This window comes from Amblyraja radiata, chromosome 29 (assembly GCF_010909765.2).
Source record: "Amblyraja radiata isolate CabotCenter1 chromosome 29, sAmbRad1.1.pri, whole genome shotgun sequence".
Lineage (NCBI taxonomy): Eukaryota > Metazoa > Chordata > Chondrichthyes > Rajiformes > Rajidae > Amblyraja > Amblyraja radiata.
Window position 1 is genome coordinate 5,717,389 of NC_045984.1, and position 18,446 is coordinate 5,735,834.

General features: G+C 43.3%; 1 protein-coding gene across 2 annotated transcripts in view; it reads left to right on the forward strand.

Moving 5' to 3' along the window:
- The window catches only part of LOC116989266 (calcium/calmodulin-dependent protein kinase type IV-like), a 150,744-nt gene extending 147,774 nt beyond the window's left edge, over positions 1 to 2,970 (forward strand). For both annotated transcript variants that reach the window (XM_033046456.1, XM_033046458.1), the window contains 2 exons: positions 330 to 482; positions 2,169 to 2,970. In XM_033046456.1, coding sequence (XP_032902347.1) covers positions 330 to 482; positions 2,169 to 2,315 — 300 coding nt within the window. In that variant the 3' untranslated portion in view covers positions 2,316 to 2,970. The remainder of the gene's footprint in view (positions 1 to 329; positions 483 to 2,168) is intronic.
- The last annotated feature ends 15,476 nt before the right edge of the window (positions 2,971 to 18,446 follow it).

Sequence of the window (18,446 nt, forward strand, 5' to 3'; positions counted from 1 at the left end):
CACATCCATCCATTTTCTCCAGAGATGCTGCCTGACCCACTGAGTTACTCCAGCACTTTGTGTCTGTCTTCATTATAGACAAACCTGTGGAGAAAATGGACAGACAACATTTCGGGTCGGCACCCTCCTTCAGACTCTGAAGTTAGAAGAACGGTCCCGACCACGTCATCTGTCCATTCCCTTCAAAAATACGGCCTGACCCACTGAGTTCATCCGCCTCCTTGTTCTTTCTACTAAAGAAAATCATTACTGCTTGGCTTGTTGTGTAAGTTCTCATGCTTTGAATCAGGAACTGTGGGGATTCTAAGCTCTTGGGTCTTTATACACAGGTCAGAAAACTGATAGTGCAAGATCCACAGAAACGACAAACAGTTCAGCAGGCTCTCCAGCATCCCTGGGTGACTGGGAAGGCAGCCAACGTTGCTCACATGGACAATGCACAGAAGAAAATGCAAGAATTTAATGCAAGGCGCAAGCTTAAAGTGAGTATATATACAATAAAAGGGGCCATAAAATATATTTTTTATAAAATGTTAGGTACACACTTCCATCCTGGACTAAATGCCTATGCACCACACACGCTAAGAAACACACACGCACACATACCATCACAAGCGCGCACACACACATACACAGTCTCATAGTAGGAATTAATTGTAATGTTACCTTACTCTACTTATTTGAAGTACTAACATTGTACTTCATTGACTGTTGTGTATCCAGGGACTATTCTCAATGCCTTTTGTTTAACATTCATGCCCACTTGCTTGCCCAGAGCACCATTGTATGCAGATGCCGAGACGTGTGTTCAGCTCTGGCTGAACAACTGCTAATCTTGTGTGTGGACTCGATAAGAAGAAGACTTGTCCAGTGTAGGTGAATCGAGGACATAGGTTTAAAGCGAAGGGGAATTAATAGGAATGTGAGGGGTAACTTTATCCACACAAAGGGTGGTGGTGGGTGTATGGAACAAGCTGCCAGAGGAGGTAGTTGAGGTAGGGACTATCCCAACATTAAAGAAACAGTTAAACAGGTACATGGATAGGACACATTTAGAGGGGTGTGGACCAAACGTGGGCAGGTGGGGCTAGTGTAGCTGGGACATGTTGGCCGGTGTTGGCAAGTTGGGCCGAAGGGCCTGTTTCCACACCTTATCACTCTGGCTCTTATCTACGTTATTTGAATTGACTCCAGAATGGTTCATTGCTGATGCTGCAGAGTTGCATTGGATTAAAATACAGTTCCAACACCGATTTCCTGGCGTGCAAGGTTCCAAAGCCTTGGTGGACCCATCCAAAGGAAGTCACGGCCATAGGCACCGAGATACCGGCTTGCATAGTCAGCCTCCTAAATCAGCTATGGGAACGAAACCGCCGGCGACAGCCGGTCCAGAGTTCCAGAGCTCTGGCCGCAGGAGGCAGATTCGACCCGCCGATCGGCCACGGAGGTCCCGATGAGGTTGAGATCGGCCGCCTCACCCAACCTAGGTGGGGGGACACTTACAAGCGGGGTTTCGTGTGCGTTCTTGTAATTTTGTCCAGATTAAAGGAGATGCCAGACCACCAGTTTCCGGAAGATCGGTGGTGGACCTGTATTCTGAAGACCAAAATATTCTGAAACTATAAAGTTCAATCAATGGGAGTAAATTCCATAATCCATTGTCAGAGATGGCTCAATTGGTGGCACTCTCATTTCTTAACCAGAAGATCAGGCATTCAAATCATGCTCCTTAGATCAATCCAGTGCAGTACTGGGATATATTGCACTGCTGAATTATTGGACTGCTGATATATTGCATTTTATGCGGCACGGTGGCGCAGCGGTAGAGTTGCTGCCTCACAGCGCCAGAGACCGGGGTTCGGTCCTGATTACAGGTGCTGTCTACACGGAGATTGTACATTCTCCCTGTGATAGTGTGGATTTTCTCCGGGTGTTCTGGTTTCTTCCCACACTCCAAAGACGTGCATGTTTGTAGGTTAATTGGCTTCTGTACACTGTCCCTAGTGTGTAGGATAAGAACTAGTGTACGGTTGATTGTTGGTCGGCACAAACTCAGTAGGTCGAAGGGCCTGTTTCCACACTGTATCTCTAATTAAAAAAACTGTAGGTGTTGCCTTTTAGGTGAAAAGTTACATTGAGTCTGCATCTGTCCTTTCTTATCATTGCAGGCAGCTGTGAAGGCCGTCGTGGCCTCGAGCCGGTTAGGAAATGCCAGCAACCACAGCCATAGCAATCATGACAGCGCCAAAGAAAGGCACACTTCCAGTTCTGAGCCGGAGCAAAGTCCCAACGAGGAAAACGGGCAGAATTTATAGCCAAACCCTCGACATTACTTTCACGGACTGTCTGCCGCATGAGAAATTGTGAAAAGAATGCTGGCAATGTTCACTGGAGCTGTACTCCACATCAATATCAATGGCATATTTTGCAAAAAAAAGAATTGTGTTTAAAGTGCATCTTCCTCTAGTAGAATGAATACGGAAGATTTTCAAATCATGAGCGAAGATGTGTATATATTTATAGTATTTTATGCTATGGTACTTAATATAGATCCACAATAGTATAATACATAAATATAAGATGACTGCAATTTTAGTATCCAGATATCTTACAGTTCGTTTACTGGATGCAATGTCCATGAAAATATTTTTAATAGCAGAGATTTTGTCCTCGAGGCAAATGGAATTTGTTAATTTAATTGATTAAAACAAGCAAGGAGGAAAGGGCTTTACTGCAAAACTACTATGGATTCTTTCAATGGCAATGTTTATCCATGTCAAATTGCTCCAAAGGATTAGTTTGAACAGAGAGCACTTGGAGTGAAAGCAGACTAAAAATAATAGTTGTACAGGCAAATATTGCGAAATGTACTTTACATTACTTTAATCATTAAGTAGCCACAAAGTAGTGGTTAGTTAGATAAGAGTAAAAATCTGGAATAAAAACAAATAATGTTGTGGGTACACAGCAGATTAGCTCTCACTTGAAAGAGGGAAATCGTTGAAGATACGAGGTCTTCCCTATTCTCTCAGGTTTAGCATTCCTTGCCACTTCTCAAAGCAAAACCTGATTCTTTTACTATCAGCTCTGTACCTATTTATATAATAATCATGGCACATGATTCGACACAGTACATCCTATTGTGGGTATTGTATTCTGCAATATCACACACACCAATGTTCATTTCTCCTGTCTTCTTACAGAGACTGATGTGATAATGACCTGATCTAAAATAACAAATGGCTTGATGTTACATTAAATATGACAATCAGAATACTGATATGGTATTATCTTATTTAATTATTTTCTCACCTTGTAACATCAAGAGTGAACCTTTAATTTACCAATCAGCATTACTAAAATAAAGATTCCAGCAGGATCAATACTTCACTTCATTGTTTTTCAGTGCTAAATTGATTGTGCCAACTTAGAAAGGTTTAGCTGCCCCCTAATTATTTCAACCATTGCTCTGGGCCTCCACTTGTTACTCATAAAAAGAAACAAGAAATTCCAAAAGCTTTGCACACCCTCTTTATCCAACTGCCTCGGTCTAGTTAATTCAACTCTCAATCAATAATACTTGATTGGTGTGGCTCCCCTTCCAGCTAGGTTGCTTTGCGGGCCACTAGTTCAGAAATAAAATCTAACATTACAGGGTATGTCCAGAGTCATAGAGTAACACAGCGTGGAAACAGGCCCTTCGACCCAACTTGCCCTCACCGACCAACATATCCCAGCTACACTAGTCCCACCTGCTCGCATTTGGTCCCTATCCCTCCAAACCTGTCCTATCCATGTACCTATCTTACTGTTGCTTAAACATTGGGATAGTCCCAGCCTCAACTACCTCCTCTGGCCACTTGTTCAATACACCCACCAACTTTTGTGTGAAAAAGTTACCCCTCAGATTCCTATTAAATCTTTTCACTTCAACCCCTGGTCCTCGATTCCCCAACCCTGGGCAAGAAACTACCCTGTGTCTATTCCTCTCATGAGTTTTTGGAATATGTAAGAAATTCGTCCACCTGACCAATATGTCAAGCGAAACATCAACTTAGGAAGGGTATGTTATCCATGAAAATACTTGAGGGAAATTTTATAAATCAAGAAAGCTTAACAAAATACATTCTAGGCATTTTGGTGCTGTGTGTTGCTCTGACAAGCTATTCGTTGTGACAAAAAAAAAGCTTCAAAAATTGAAGACACTATGTTGAATATTCAAAAATCAAGGAATTACTCGATTAATACTCATTTTTTGGTTCAGAAACATTTCAGTATTTTGCTTTAAAAAATCAAAGAAAGAGATTCCTTGAAGCCGAAGGATTGACCATCCCTATTTTGAATTTGACTTTCACGATGTAACATTTTATAACTTAAACCCAAATCTTATTCCAAGCCAAATGAGTGAACATATTGACATTATATATGAGAAACTCTTCATCTAAAGATAACCAGTCTTTTGGTTGCTGTCTGACCCAGTGAATGAGTACAATGTTCTGCTTTCATTTTATAATGTTTAGTGAATGGTTAGATTGATATTAAGTTGATGGAGTGATTTGTCAGGCTTGTTTTCACCATCAACTCCAATTCAAGAGAAGCCACTTCTCTGTTTTAGACAAATGCTTCTTGAGTTGATTTTTTAAAATGTCTTTAAGTTGTCTTAAAAAGTAAATTTTAGTAAATTTGTAAATTTAGAGTAAGTATAACAGTTGGTTGCTAAAAGTGATAGTCTAATAGGTATCGACTGCAGTCAGACCCCATTTTAATAACCTATCCTGTTAATAATATCTCCACTCCATATCAATAAATACAAAGCTAGCATAACTCTGTCCACCTATGGGCATCATTGAAACTTAATTCTTTTTGCGTAATTTGTTTGTCACAAGTGTGTATTTATTGTTCTAATTCTGTACAGTCTAGTTATTAAATCAACCTTCTTTCCTTCTTTTCAAGCTCTGGACAATATATTAGAAATTTGTATAAGAAAAAATATATTATTAAGACTTGTGAAGTACCATTAACTTTCCACATATCTAGGTTATTCTGTTAGAATGTCTCAATGAGACATAAATCGTACCACATAGGGCTTCACACTCGACTGTTTACAGATACGGATTAGGTGAGAGCAGAAGAGGCGAGAGAGTATTTCCCTTGCATATTTACGTATACTTACCTGAGAGTATTTACCTGTACATTAATAGAAATTAATGGCGGTAGGGGCAGGAATCAATAGTACATGTCTTCTTGGGCTAAAGTGTAGGTGATCCTGTGCAGCCATTGAATGTGCCACTCAAATATTTGCCTTAAAATGTCAAGGTTCATGTATTACAATTTGGTAACATATTACATCCTAAAATGCCAGCAGTCTAGAAAGTATATTTTCCACATTGTTAAACCTAGTGGTGAACAGTAAGATGTTGTTCTATAAATGGAAGCACAATGGCACAAGGCCAGAATAGTGGTGCACTGATGGAGCTGCAGCCTCATAGCACCAGAGACCCAGGTTCAATCCTGACCTTGGTGGAGTTTGCACATTCTCCCTATGACCGTGTTGGATTACTCTGATGCCCCGGTTTCCTCCCACATCCCAAAGACGTGCAGGTTTGTAGGATAATTGGCCCTCTAGAGCAGTGATTCCCAACCTGGGGCCATGGCAAATTTCAGGGGGGCCACAGAAATTTTTTGGGATTTAGGGGGCCACAGGTTTAATGAAGGGGGCCACAGTGCTACCACCCTGTTGCCTCCTAAATTTCAGTTCTAATAAATTTAAATCTATGTAGTTTAAATATTTTTGATGTTTGTGGAATAGAATAAAAGAGAATATATGTGCAATTAGTAGACTGATATTTTTATGGAAGGTATTATAATATTGAAGTACTTTTTTTTCCGCTAATAATGTCGGGGGGCACAGATCCCAAGGGGGCCATGAGCTAAAAAAGGTTGGGAACCACTGCTCTAGAGTGTAGGGAGTAGATGCGAAAGTGGGATAACATTGACCTAGTGCGAATGGGTGATTGATGGTCGGCGTGGACTCGGCAGGCCAAGGCGCCCGTTTCCACGCACTATCTATAAACTAAATATCACAAAGCACATCAAAGCCATGAAAACCTCAGGCTGAAAATATCTTATAAATATAATTAAATCATTGAAAACTCCAGCAGAAGTTTATGTTTGATTTAGGGGGAAACATGTTCTGTATTCATTTGCCAAATAATCCAAAATATTCCCAATTTTACTCGATTTTTACGGCTGTTTCCTTGGATTATAGTAGATGAAGGAATTCTCACAAAAATTCCCGCCTATTTGAATATACTGAAGTTCCATAAGATGTGGTTCTCTTCATTAACAATGTATGCCTTTTATGCAAAAACAGGAAGTTCATGTAAATAATTATCAAAATTCCAAACCGTATTGTATTAGCAGAGAATATTAATGAGTGAGAATATTCACTTTTATATGTTGGTCGTTTTACAAAATCCACAACTAAATCTTTGGTTAATACATAAATGATTGCAAATGCTTTTCTTCTTAACTAGATAATGCCAATGTTTTAGAAATTGATTTTCTAAGTATATTAATTGTTGCATTTTAATCTGTAAGGCGAAAATTAAATTAGTGTGATGATGCTTTAACATAATTTTGTCAAATTGGTCATTCTCTGTTATTGTGCCACAATAATGATATAATAATGAAATAAAACTATATCGGACAGAAATGTAGTGTTAATTACTGATTATTTGCATGTCTTTAATGGACTTTCTATCAACAAATTAAATTTTTGGCATGTTATGCATATTTATAATTAGTGAAATGGCTTTTTAACTGAGAATGATCCATATGGAACAATGCATTACTTCAGTGTGAGAAGAATATTTTTCCCTGGCTTTTACTGAAGACTTTCTAGCAGTATTGTGTAGAACATATCTTGTATACAACCATCTTTTTACTGCAATCTTCTTTAGGCAATATACTGTTGATGATATCTTATAGTGACTGTTTAATTTAGTTAGAGGCAGGATTTTGAGGATAATACGGTACTGTTACAATTTGATAACGCATATATGCAGCTGAAAATTTGTTATGTTTTACTTTGATTTGTGCAAGTTGCAAGATTTTTAATGTGCTTCAAATATTTCTTTTGTTCTTGGGCTTTCTAACGCATTTGATGTTTTTATTGCATTGATCACCTTCTCTGAAATATCTATTTTTATTCTGCCACCATGCTGGCTACCTAACTGCACTCGTTAAATGGAATATCAAGGGATGCCAGATAATGGTCTTGTGGTTCTTGTTTTGATGCATGGATTAAGAGCTCATCTGCAGCTGTAAGCTGCAGAAACGTGAAAGCAGCTACAAGCATTATTATGTTATCTATAATCAGAAATAAAAACTGCAAAATAAGATTGTTCACGACTCCAGGTCTCTAAATTTGTTTGCAGTTGCAGTTATAAAAAACACTCATGGAACACTTGCCTGAGGAGTGATTACATTGAAATACAATAGTATTGCACTTGATATACTGTATCAACATCTGCACAAAGAGTAGTGGGGGCATGGAACGTACTGCCCAGGGACGGCGCTGGAAGCAGGTACGATAGTGACGTTTAAGAGGCTTTTGGATAGGCACATGGAGTTGTACAGTTTGATAGCCACAGGAAAGAATGTGGCGTTCTGTACTGCATCTTGGTGGAGCCAGTCTGTTGCTGAAGGTACTCCTCAGTTTGACTAGTGTGTCATGGAGGGGGCGAGCTGTATTGTCCAAGATGTTCCGCGGTTTGAGGAACATCCTCCTCTCCAAGACCACCTCCCCTGAATCCAACTCTGCCCCCAGGACGGAGCCAACCTTCCTGATGAGTTTGTTAATCCTGCTGGCGTCCGCGACCTTAACCCTGCTACCCCAGCACACAACAGTGAAGAAGATGGCACTGGCCACCACCGATTGATAGAACATCTGCAGCATCTTACTGCAGACGTTGAAGGAGCGGAGCTCAAAAAATACAGCCGGCTCTGTTTACTGAGTAGGCGTCGACAAGAGTTAGACTAGTAATAATAATAATAATGGATGGGATTTATATAGCGCCTTTCTAATACTCAAGGCGCTTTACATCGCATTATTCATTCACTCCTCAGTCACACTCGTTGGTGGTAAGCTACTTCTGTAGCCACAGCTGCCCTGCGGCAGACTGACGGAAGCGTGGCTGCCAATCTGCGCCTATGGGGACGACAGATGGCACAATGGGCTAAGTGTTCGGCTGGCAACCGGAAGGTAGCTGGTTCGAACCCCGCTTGGAGTGCATACTGTCGTTGTGTCCTTGGGCAAGACACTTCACCCACCTTTGCCTGTGTGTGTGGATGTAATTATGTGAAGCACTTTGGGGTCAATGCAAGTTGACTAAAAATGTGCTATATAAATAAAGAAATTTAATTTAATTAATTTACGGCCCCTCCGACCACCACCAATCACTCACACACATTCACACACAGGCAAAGGTGGGTGAAGTGTCTTGCCCAAGGACACAACGACAGTATGCACTCCAAGCGTGTTTTGAACCGCCTACCTTCCGGTTGCCAGCCGAACACTTAGCCCATTGTGCCATCTGTCGTCCCATAGTAGTACAGGTACTAGTAGTACAGGTACTCCCCGGTTTGTGTAAGGGTCACCTGCTGTGAACCCTTACGTAAGGCAGGTTTTATACAAATCAGAATCCATACCCCCATCCCCTGCCAGAAATAACTCACTGAGAGTATTAACTTTTCTCAGTGGCCACTTTCTGCAGTGTGCGGCATTTGGGGTAGGCAACACCGCCATTTTACGGCTTGTTTCCGATGTAAACTTGAGTGATGCTACAGTTGTGGAAATTACAAACTGCCTTGATTGCACTAGGGACCGACTGCAGAATTGTTTACGTAAGGGCAAACTTATTTAAGTCGCCTACTATGTTCAAATATATTTTTTAAAAGACAACATGGTGCAAAGAAAAAAACAAAGCCACTAGTCCCTAGAGCAATCAAGATGGTTATTGGGAAGAAGCTGCTCCTGAACCTGGACATTACAGTTTTCAGGTTCCTATACCTATGTCACCATACAGGTCCGTACGAAGCTTTTCAAAAAGGGGGGGTGGTATGACAGGATTACAAAAATGTTAATGTGAAATAATGTGCGCGCAGTGCACATCACGAGTGAGAAGCGTGAAGTCCCTCGATGCCGGAGCCCAGGGCCCTGGAAGCTCAGGGGTTTTAGATGCTCTAAGATGCATTTTGAGCCTTATTTTGGAGCATTTTTGCACCAAATTTATGACCAATATTTCAGAAATTAACAGGAATCTGAGAGGTAGCTTTTTAACACAAAGGGTGGTGGGTGTATGGAACGAACTGCCAGAGGAGGTAGTTAAGGCTGGGACTATCCTAATGATTAAGAGGCATTTGGACACGTACATGGATAGGACAGGTTTAGATGGATATGGGCCAAACGCATGTGAGTGGGACTAGTGTAGATGGGATATGTTGGTCGGTGTGGGCAAGTTGGTCTGAAGGGCCTGTTTCCACACTGCATGACTGCATGTTTTCACTCAATGACTAAAAAGTTAAGAAGAAAAATGCATGTAGATAAGTAGAGCAGATTTGAAAGAGCAGTGAAATGTAAAGGCAGAGAGGTTTATGGGTGGAAAGGAACAGGAAAGGAGGGGGGAGGGTGGGCTTGGGCAGATGGGTGAAGGGAAAATAGACACAAAGTGCTGGAGTAACTCAGTGGGTCAGGCAGCATCTGTGGAGAACATGGATAGGTGACGTTTCACAGTGCTGGAGTAATTTAGCGAGTCAGGCTGCATCTCTGGAGAACATGGATAGGTGACATGTCACAGAGTGCTGGAGTAACTCAGTGGGTCAGGCAGCATCTTTGGAGAAAAGGTATAGATTATATTTCATGTCAAGTCCTTTCTTCAGTAATATTCATGATGTGCCATGCATAGACATTCCTGAATGTTACCCAAACCATCGTGAGCTACTTTGTTACGGTGCTTGCCCTCTCCTATAACGTCTCTGCTGCCTTGGGTGATGCAGGACAGGACACAAGCTTTGGGACATGGTGTGAAGCTGTTGCCGTCTGTCCCAGCCTGGTAAAAACCTGGATGGAGTGGATGTGGAGAGGCTGTTTACACTAGTGGGAGAGTCTAGGACCAGTGGCCACAGCCTCAGAATTAAAAGACATTCCATTAGGAAGGAGATGAGCAGGAATTTCATAAGCCAGAGGGTGGTGAACTGTGGAATTCATTGCCACAGACAGCTGTGGAGGCCAAGTCAATGGACATTTTTCAGGAGGAGTTTGATAGATTCTTGATTGATACGGGTGTCAGATGTAATGGGGAGAAGGCAGGAGAATGGGTTTGAGAGGGAAAGATAGAAAGAGTCATAGAGTGACATAGTGTGGAAACAGGCCCTTCGGCCCATGTCCCATCTACACTAGTCCCACCTGCCCACGTTTGATCCATATCCCTCCAAACCTGTCCTAACCATGTACCTGTCTAACTTAAATGTTGCGATAGTCCCTGCCTCAACTACCTCCTCTGGCAGCTTGTTCCATACACCTACCACCCTTTGTGTGAAAAATATATCCCTCAGATTCCTATTCCTATTAAATCTTTTCCCCTTCACCTTAAACTTATGTCCTCTGCTCCTCGATTCACCTACTCTGGGCAAAAGACTCAACCATATCTATTCAAATCATGATTTTATACACCTCTATTAGATCATCCCTCATCCTCCTGTGCTCCATGAAAGTCCTGGCAACATCCTCGTAAATCTTCACTGTACCCTTTCCAGTTTGATGACTTCTTTCCTATAACATGTTCCCCCCTGAACTGAATACAATACTCAGAATGAGGCCTAACCAACTTCTTATGCAACTGCAACATGACCTCCCAACTTCTATACTCAGCCTGACCCGCTGAGTTACTCCAGCACTCTGTGAAAAGTCACAAAATAGAGCAAGATTAGCAAGTTTGCTGATGATACAGAAGTGAGTGGTTTTGCAGATAGTGAAGATGGTTGTGAAAGATTGCAGCAGGATCTGGATCAATTAGCCAGGTGGGCAGAGGAATAAGCGCCTTGAGTATTAGAAAGGCGCTATATAAATCCCATCCATTATTATTATTAATGGTTGATGGTTGCAGGGTTCTTTGAAGGTCGAGTCGCAGGTACATCAGGTGGCCAAAAGTATTTTGGCACTTTGGCTTTCATCAGCCAGAGTATTGAGTATAGAAGTTGGGAGGTCATGTTGCAGTTGTATAAGACGTTGGTGAGATTGCATTTAGAATATTGTGTTCAGTTCTGAGCACCATGTCATAGCAAAGATGTCAAACTGAAAAGAGTACAGCGATCCCCATCCTGGATCAGTCCAATCAGGGTTGTGTCGTCCGCAAACTTGAGAAGCTTGACAGAGGTGTCTGTGGAGGTGCAGTCATTGGTGTAGCGAGAGTAGAGGAGAGGAGAGAGTACGCATCTTGTGGTGCTCCTATGCTGAGCGTTTGCGGGTCCGAGATATGCTTTCCCAGCCTCACATGCTGCTTCCTATCTGTCAGAAAGCTGGTGATCCACCGACAGAGGGGTTCAGGCACAGTCAACTCAGAAAGTTTGGAGCGTAGTAGTTCTGGCACAATGATGCTGAATGCAGAGCTAAAATCAACAAACATAATCCTCGCATAGGTCCCCTGGCGGTCTAGGTGCTGGAGGATGAAGTGCAGGCCCAGATTGACTGCGTCATTCACAGATCTATTGGCCCAATATGCAAACTGCATAGGGTCCAGCAGGGGGATTGTGATATTTTTCAGCATGGCCAGCACAAGCCTTTCAATGGTCTTCGTGACTACAGAGGTCAGTGCGACAAGCCTGTAGTCTTTAAGACCAGTAATCCTTGCCTTTTTGGGTACAGGGACAATAGTGGAGACGTTGAAGGCAGGGACAGTACATGTTTGCAGGGACTGGTTAAAAATTAGTAATTGGGTGTGAAGTGGTGATCGGTGTGGGGTGGGTGTAGAAGGGCCCAGTCTTTGCAGACTGAGGTCAGGCTGTGAGTGGGTGTGAAGTGCTGGTTGGGATGAAAAAGGGTCCACTCTTTTCATACTGGAGTATTGCCTTCAGTAGGTGTGAAGTGGTGAATGGGAAGGAGAGGGTGCAGGGTCCATTCTTTGCAGACTGGGGTCTGGCTGTGTTTGTTGGGGTACCAGGGTTACGTTTCTGATTTTCAAACCTGCAGTAAAACTCATTCAGGTCGTTCGTCAGTTGGCATTTGTCCAAAGAGAGGGGGGCTTTCCTCTTATAGCTGGTGATTTCTTGCATGCCCTTCCAAACTGAAGAAGGGTCACTAGCTGAGAACTTGCTCCTCAACTTCTCAGAGTACCTTTCCTTGGCAACTGATTCCTCCTCAGCTCTTTATCGATTAGGCTATCTTTTAACTCTTTAGCGATTAGGCTATCGGCTTGACGCATATTTGCCCCCCCCCCCCCCCCCGGCGGGGGGGGGGGGGGGGCAAATATGCGTATATATAATGATCCCATTAAAATGTGTATATATGTCATAAACTATGGAATTCATATTTTTCAGTATTGTTATCAAGGACAAGAAAGTTCCAATTCTTTGATATTATTTGATATTGTTTAATATTATTCATAATGGAGGAGAAAATACAATAGCACCAAAAACCTGCCCTCATTTTGCAATCTCACTAAAGATAATCCCCTTTTCCACTCCCCTCCACCTCTCTCCCCCTCCCCCATCTCTCTCTCCCCTTCTTCCCCCTCTCACTTTCCCCCCTCTTTCACCTTCCTTCCTCCCACGCAGCGTTGAAAGGCGTGGGCCCGGCAGGAGTGGTGGGCGGAAGATGGCTTGGGCCTCGGTGGCGGGGGGAGGCGAGGGGAGCGGGCCCCGCCGCAGCGGCGTCTGGTGTTCGGGTTACAGCCACTCCCGCCTGGCGACGGGAGAACGGTCTCCTGGTCGCCAGGCTGGCCGTTGGCGAGGCTTCAACACCGCGGATGGAGACGCTGGACCGAGCGGGCAGACACCACACGCACCACGGGCCCGGAGAAATGGGCACTCCCTTTTGTTTCTAAATCATCCCGTGGGCCGGATTAGACCCCCTCACGGGTAGTTTGCCACCGAGGATGAAAAACAGACTCCCCCTCCTGCAACGCAATATTCCACTACTTACCTGGAGTAGACACGAGGCATCGAGCTGAATGTGTGGAGTGCAAATGGCAGTCTGATTCCGCCCGGGCCCACTGCGCACGTGCGGAGAGATGGCGTCATTTTGCGTTGTTTCCCAACTGCGCAGGCTCGGATGGTCGCATTTTTTTTCTCCTAAATGATCCAGCGGGCTGGAACCAGAATTTTGTGCGATTTCCGTCAAAGTGGAAACGCCGATTGCGCTCTGATTTAAAAACAAAATGTTCTTACTCTGGGGATAAAAAGGGGGGTGCGGTCGCACACAACGGACCCCCCCCCTTCGGACGGCCATGCCATAGCAGGACTGAAATGGGAGCGTGGCCAGGCAAAATCCATGATAATGCTAGCTTACTTTTAGAGGCCTGTAGATCCCTTTGATGGTGGGGAGTCAGTAACCGCAATGGAGTGTTCAAAATTTGTACGATAGAACTTTGTTTATCCCAGGAGAGTAATTGAACTGCCAACAATCCTAAAACACGAGGTACATGAAACATGAAAATGACGAGTGGAAAGGATTGGGAATGTGCAAAGATTGGGGGGGGGGGGGGAGATTAAGACTACCCCTTGACAGAAGGGGGGGGTGAGTTGTACAGTTTGATTGCCACAGGGAAACATGATCTCCTGTGGCATTCTGTACTGCATCTTAGTGGAACCAGTCTATGGCTGACGGTGCTCCTCAGGTTGACCAGTGTGTCATGGAGGGGGTGAGCTGTATTGTCCAAGATGCTCAGCAGTTTGAGGAACATCCTCCCATCCAAAACATCCCATGAATCCATCTCCGCCCCCTTCCTGATAAATGTGTTAATCCTGTTGGTGCCCGTGGCCTTCGCTCTGCTGCCCCAGCACACAACAGCGTAGAAGATGGCACTGGCTACCACCGATTGGTAGTACATCTGCAGAATCTTGAAGACGTTGAAGGAGCAGAGCCTTTTCAAAAAGTACAGCTGGCTCTGTCCCTTCTTGGATAGGGCCTCAGTACCTGGACCTATAATATCCTTCGTTCCTTCCGAAGAGATTGGTTGACTGTGGTGGACTTGCGCTTATTATTCTAAGAATAATTATATCAGGTTGAAAATCATTTCCAGGATGATTGTGGATCTTTGCTGTCATAGGAAAGGTTGGTCGAGACATCTCTTGCAAGCCCAATCTCTTGCAAGCTTCAGTGACTGCGTCGTTGAATGTGTACCTCTCTGACTGAAGTTAAGGTGACCTTAGTCCTGCACTGGAGGCCACTTAGGTGGAACTTAATCCCATTTATCCTTTCAATCAGCCACACTTCAGTGGAAGGTTTTGTGCAGCATTGCAGCAAGAAAGATTGAGGAAAAGTGTTGATGCAGCCTTGCCTGGCAGCAATGTGCAATGCGATCACTTCTGCAGCGGGCCTGTTCGTTAAAATCTAACCTCATTCAGTCTGAGGGTGGCAAAATTAAACCTGAAAATAGAGTCTTAAACTTAAATAAATGCAATTACCTATGTATAAGCACGCTGGCTGGATTGGAAAAATATCAAAAAAAACCCTACAAAAAGCAATCTTTAAAATATGTAAGATTAAAATAACATTTCAATTCATGTTCATACGTTCGAGGAGCAGAATCAGGCCATTTGGCCCATCAAGTCCTCTCCACCATTCAATCATGGCTGATCTATCTTTCTTTCTCAATACGATTCTCCTGCCTTCGCTCCATTACCCCTGACTAATCAAGAATCTGTCAATCTTCGCCTTAAAAATATCTTAGCCTCCGCAGCTGTCTGTGCCAATGGATTCCACAGATTCAACACCCTCTGACTAAATAAATTCCTTCTCATCTCTTTTCTAAAGGTATGTCCTTTTATTCTGAGGCTATGGCTTCTGATCTTAGACTCTCCCACTCGTGGAAACATCCTCCCCACTTCCACTCTATCCAGGCCTTTCACTATACGGTGAATTTCAATGAGGGCCTCCCCTCATCCTTCTAAACGCGAGTACAGGTTCAGTGCCGTCAAATGCTCATTATATGTTACCCCAATCATTGCTAGGATCAATGCAACAAAGGTAGCGATTACTAATGCAGAGTGAATGATTGGAATGTGAGGGATCTGCACACTTTTACAGTTAAACTAAGGAGACTCCAAGCTGACTGGTTTCTGATTACATTTACATGTTCTTAAGCACATCTTCAGTTTCATTATTTGCTTGCAATTGAGGGGTCAGAAAATGGAAGAAGCGGGGATTGCAAGTTGATTGGCTTCTGACTGATTGCATCTGCAGATTTAATCTAAAACAGCTTTTGGTTGCTTTGTTTGAATGTCACAAGATTTTCATTTCGCTGAGGGTTGGTAACTCCAAGTTCACTAACTTGATTACATCTGCACTTCGTAAATCCTAAATTATCTTGGTTTAATTGATTGCACGTAATAAAAATCATATTTAATCAGCAGCGGAGGAGGAATAAATTAAAGTGACGAGTGGAAAGGTTTGGGGATGTGCAACAATTTGGGAAGGGGGGAAGGGGGTCAGTCTACCCCACGACAGAAGGGGGAGGAGTTGTACAGTTGACCCTATAACCTCTATAGGGTATCAACAGATCTCCTGTGGCGTTCTTGGTCACCTTGGTCAAACCAGTCTGTTGCTGAAGGTACTGTTGACCCTATTACCTCTATACGGTATCAACTAACGTGTCTTCTTCTCTTCTGTCGTATGTGTTTTAGAGCTGCAGCTCCGTTGAGGCGAGCCAGGCCAACGTGTCATCGTCCAGGTCAATTAGACCTCATTCACCATTCGGTGGCCAGTGTTTGGGGCAACTGGTGCTCCATTGCCTATGTTGGGTCCCCACACTCGCAGGAGGCTCTGTCCACGAGGCCCCACCTCTTCATCGCTACTCCATACTAACGTGTCGAACAAAAGACTCTAAACCAAGGTTTAGTTTAGTTTAGTACAACTTCGTCTTTATTAACACTCGAGAAACTTTAAGCATGCATGCAAACAATTGACTTCTAATAACTTCTCATTTACTTTACTATTTCAACTTATCACTTCTTAAACTAAAACATAAAACCCATGACTTGGAGGCAGATATAAACTGTATGAATGAATTGGCCAGTTCCACTCTGTTGGTAGGGGGTAGTCTTCTCTGAGCTTCTAACTCAAGTCCCTCCTTCTTGTGATGGTTGTTCCTGGGTTGTCGCTGCCGATGTCTCGGACCGCCCCTCTTTTATACTAATTTTCCTTCAATCTTGGAAAGAAAGCCTTTGTTCTAACCCAAGGTTCTTGTGGCTTTACAGTCAATCATTTCAAGCTGTCACTCCTCCAAGTGCTGAATAAACAAAACACATCTTCATTCTGTATCAGGCTAGGGAGTTCTTAATTATGTTGCCTGTTCATATCTCCTTCTCATTATAGAGTTATTTTGCAAAATATCCGTTCCAGGCACCTTATCTTCTCAAGGCATCCTTGAAGTTACATTCAGCTCTGGTCCAGATGTCAATGACGAGACCGTTTTCACTGCGCTCTTTGTTCTCCTGGCTCCAGCATTTCACTCTGTCTGTCTCTAGCTAGTAGCATCCTCCCAAAGACTGTCGGGATACTTGACATCCAGTCCCAGGCTATAGTACTCCTCAGATTGACGTGTGTCATGGAGGGGGTGAGCTGTTTTGTGGTATCAATCCTGTAGTTGAGATTCCACATTAATTGACCTCAATGAATTGACATCACAAATTATAGAGGATTCTTCTTTAATTTGGCTGCTCTTACAAAAATTGTCAGTATCCGCCACAGGCTCCGCAATAACATGTAAGCCAGACTCTCAACCACTAATCCAACAGATCGAATCATTGTGCAGAACGTGATCAAATAAAACTACATACAGTGCATTGAGAAAGTATTCAGACCCCTTCACTTTTTCCACATTTTGTTACATTACAGCCTTATTCTAAAATTGGTTAGTCATTTTTCTAATCATCAATCTACGCACAATACCTCATAATATAAAAGCAAAAACAGATGTTTAGTAATTATTGCAAAATAATTAAAAATAAATAATTGAAATATCACATTTACGTAAGTATTCAGACCCTTTGCTGTGACTCTCAAAATTGAGCTTTGGTGCATCGTGTTTCCATTGATTATCCTTGAGATGTTTCTACAACTTGATAGGAGTCTACAAGTGGTAAATTAAATTGATTGTACATGATTTGGAAAGGCACACACCTGTCTATATAAGGTCCCACCGTTGACAGTGCATGTCAGAGCAAAAAACAAGCCATGAAGATGAAGGAATTGTCTGTAGACCTCCGAGACAGGATTGTGTTGAGACACAGATCTGGGGAAGGGTATAAAACATTTTTTAGAGCATTGCAGGTCCTGAAGAGCACAGTGGCCTCCGTCATTCATAAATAGAACTTTGAAACCACCAGGACTCGTCATAGAGCCTGGCCAAACTGAGCAATCAGGGGAGAAGGGCCTTAGGATAGAGACTTACTAACATATTCAGGGAGGTGACCAAGAACCCGATGGTCACTCTGACAGAGCTCCAGAGTTCCTCTGTGGAGATGGGAGAAACTTCCAGAAGGACAACTATATCTGCAGCACTCCACCAATCAGGCCTTTATTGTAGAGTGGCCAGACAGAAGCCACTCCTCAGTTAAAGGCACATGACAGCCCGCTTGTATTTTGCCAAAAGGCACCTAAACAAGATTCCCAGGCCTGATGAAACCAAGATTGAACTCTTTGGCCTGAATGCCAAGTGTCACGTCTGGAGGAAAACAGGCACCGCTCATCACCTGGCCAATGCCATATCTACGGTGAAGCATGGTGGTGGCAGCATCATGCTGTAGGGATGTTTTTCAGCGGTAGGAACTGGGAGACCAGTCAGGATCGAGGTAAAGATGAACGGAGCAAAGTATAGAGAGATCCTTGATAAAAAACTGCTCCAGAGCGTTCAGGACCTCGGACTGGGGCAGACGTTCACCTTCCAACAGGACAACAACCTAAAGCTCACGTCCAAGACAATGCAGGAGTGGCTTTGTGACAAGTCTGTGAATGTCCGTAAGTGGCCCGGCCAGAGCCCGGACTTGAACCCGATCGAACATCTCTGGAGGGACCTGAAAATAGCTGTGCATCAACACTCCCCATCCAACCTGAGAGAGCTTGAGAGGATCTGCAGAGAAGAATGGGATAAATTACCCAATACAGGTGTGCCAAGTATGTAGCGTGATAGACTTGAGGTTGTAATCACTGCCAAAGGTGCCTCAAT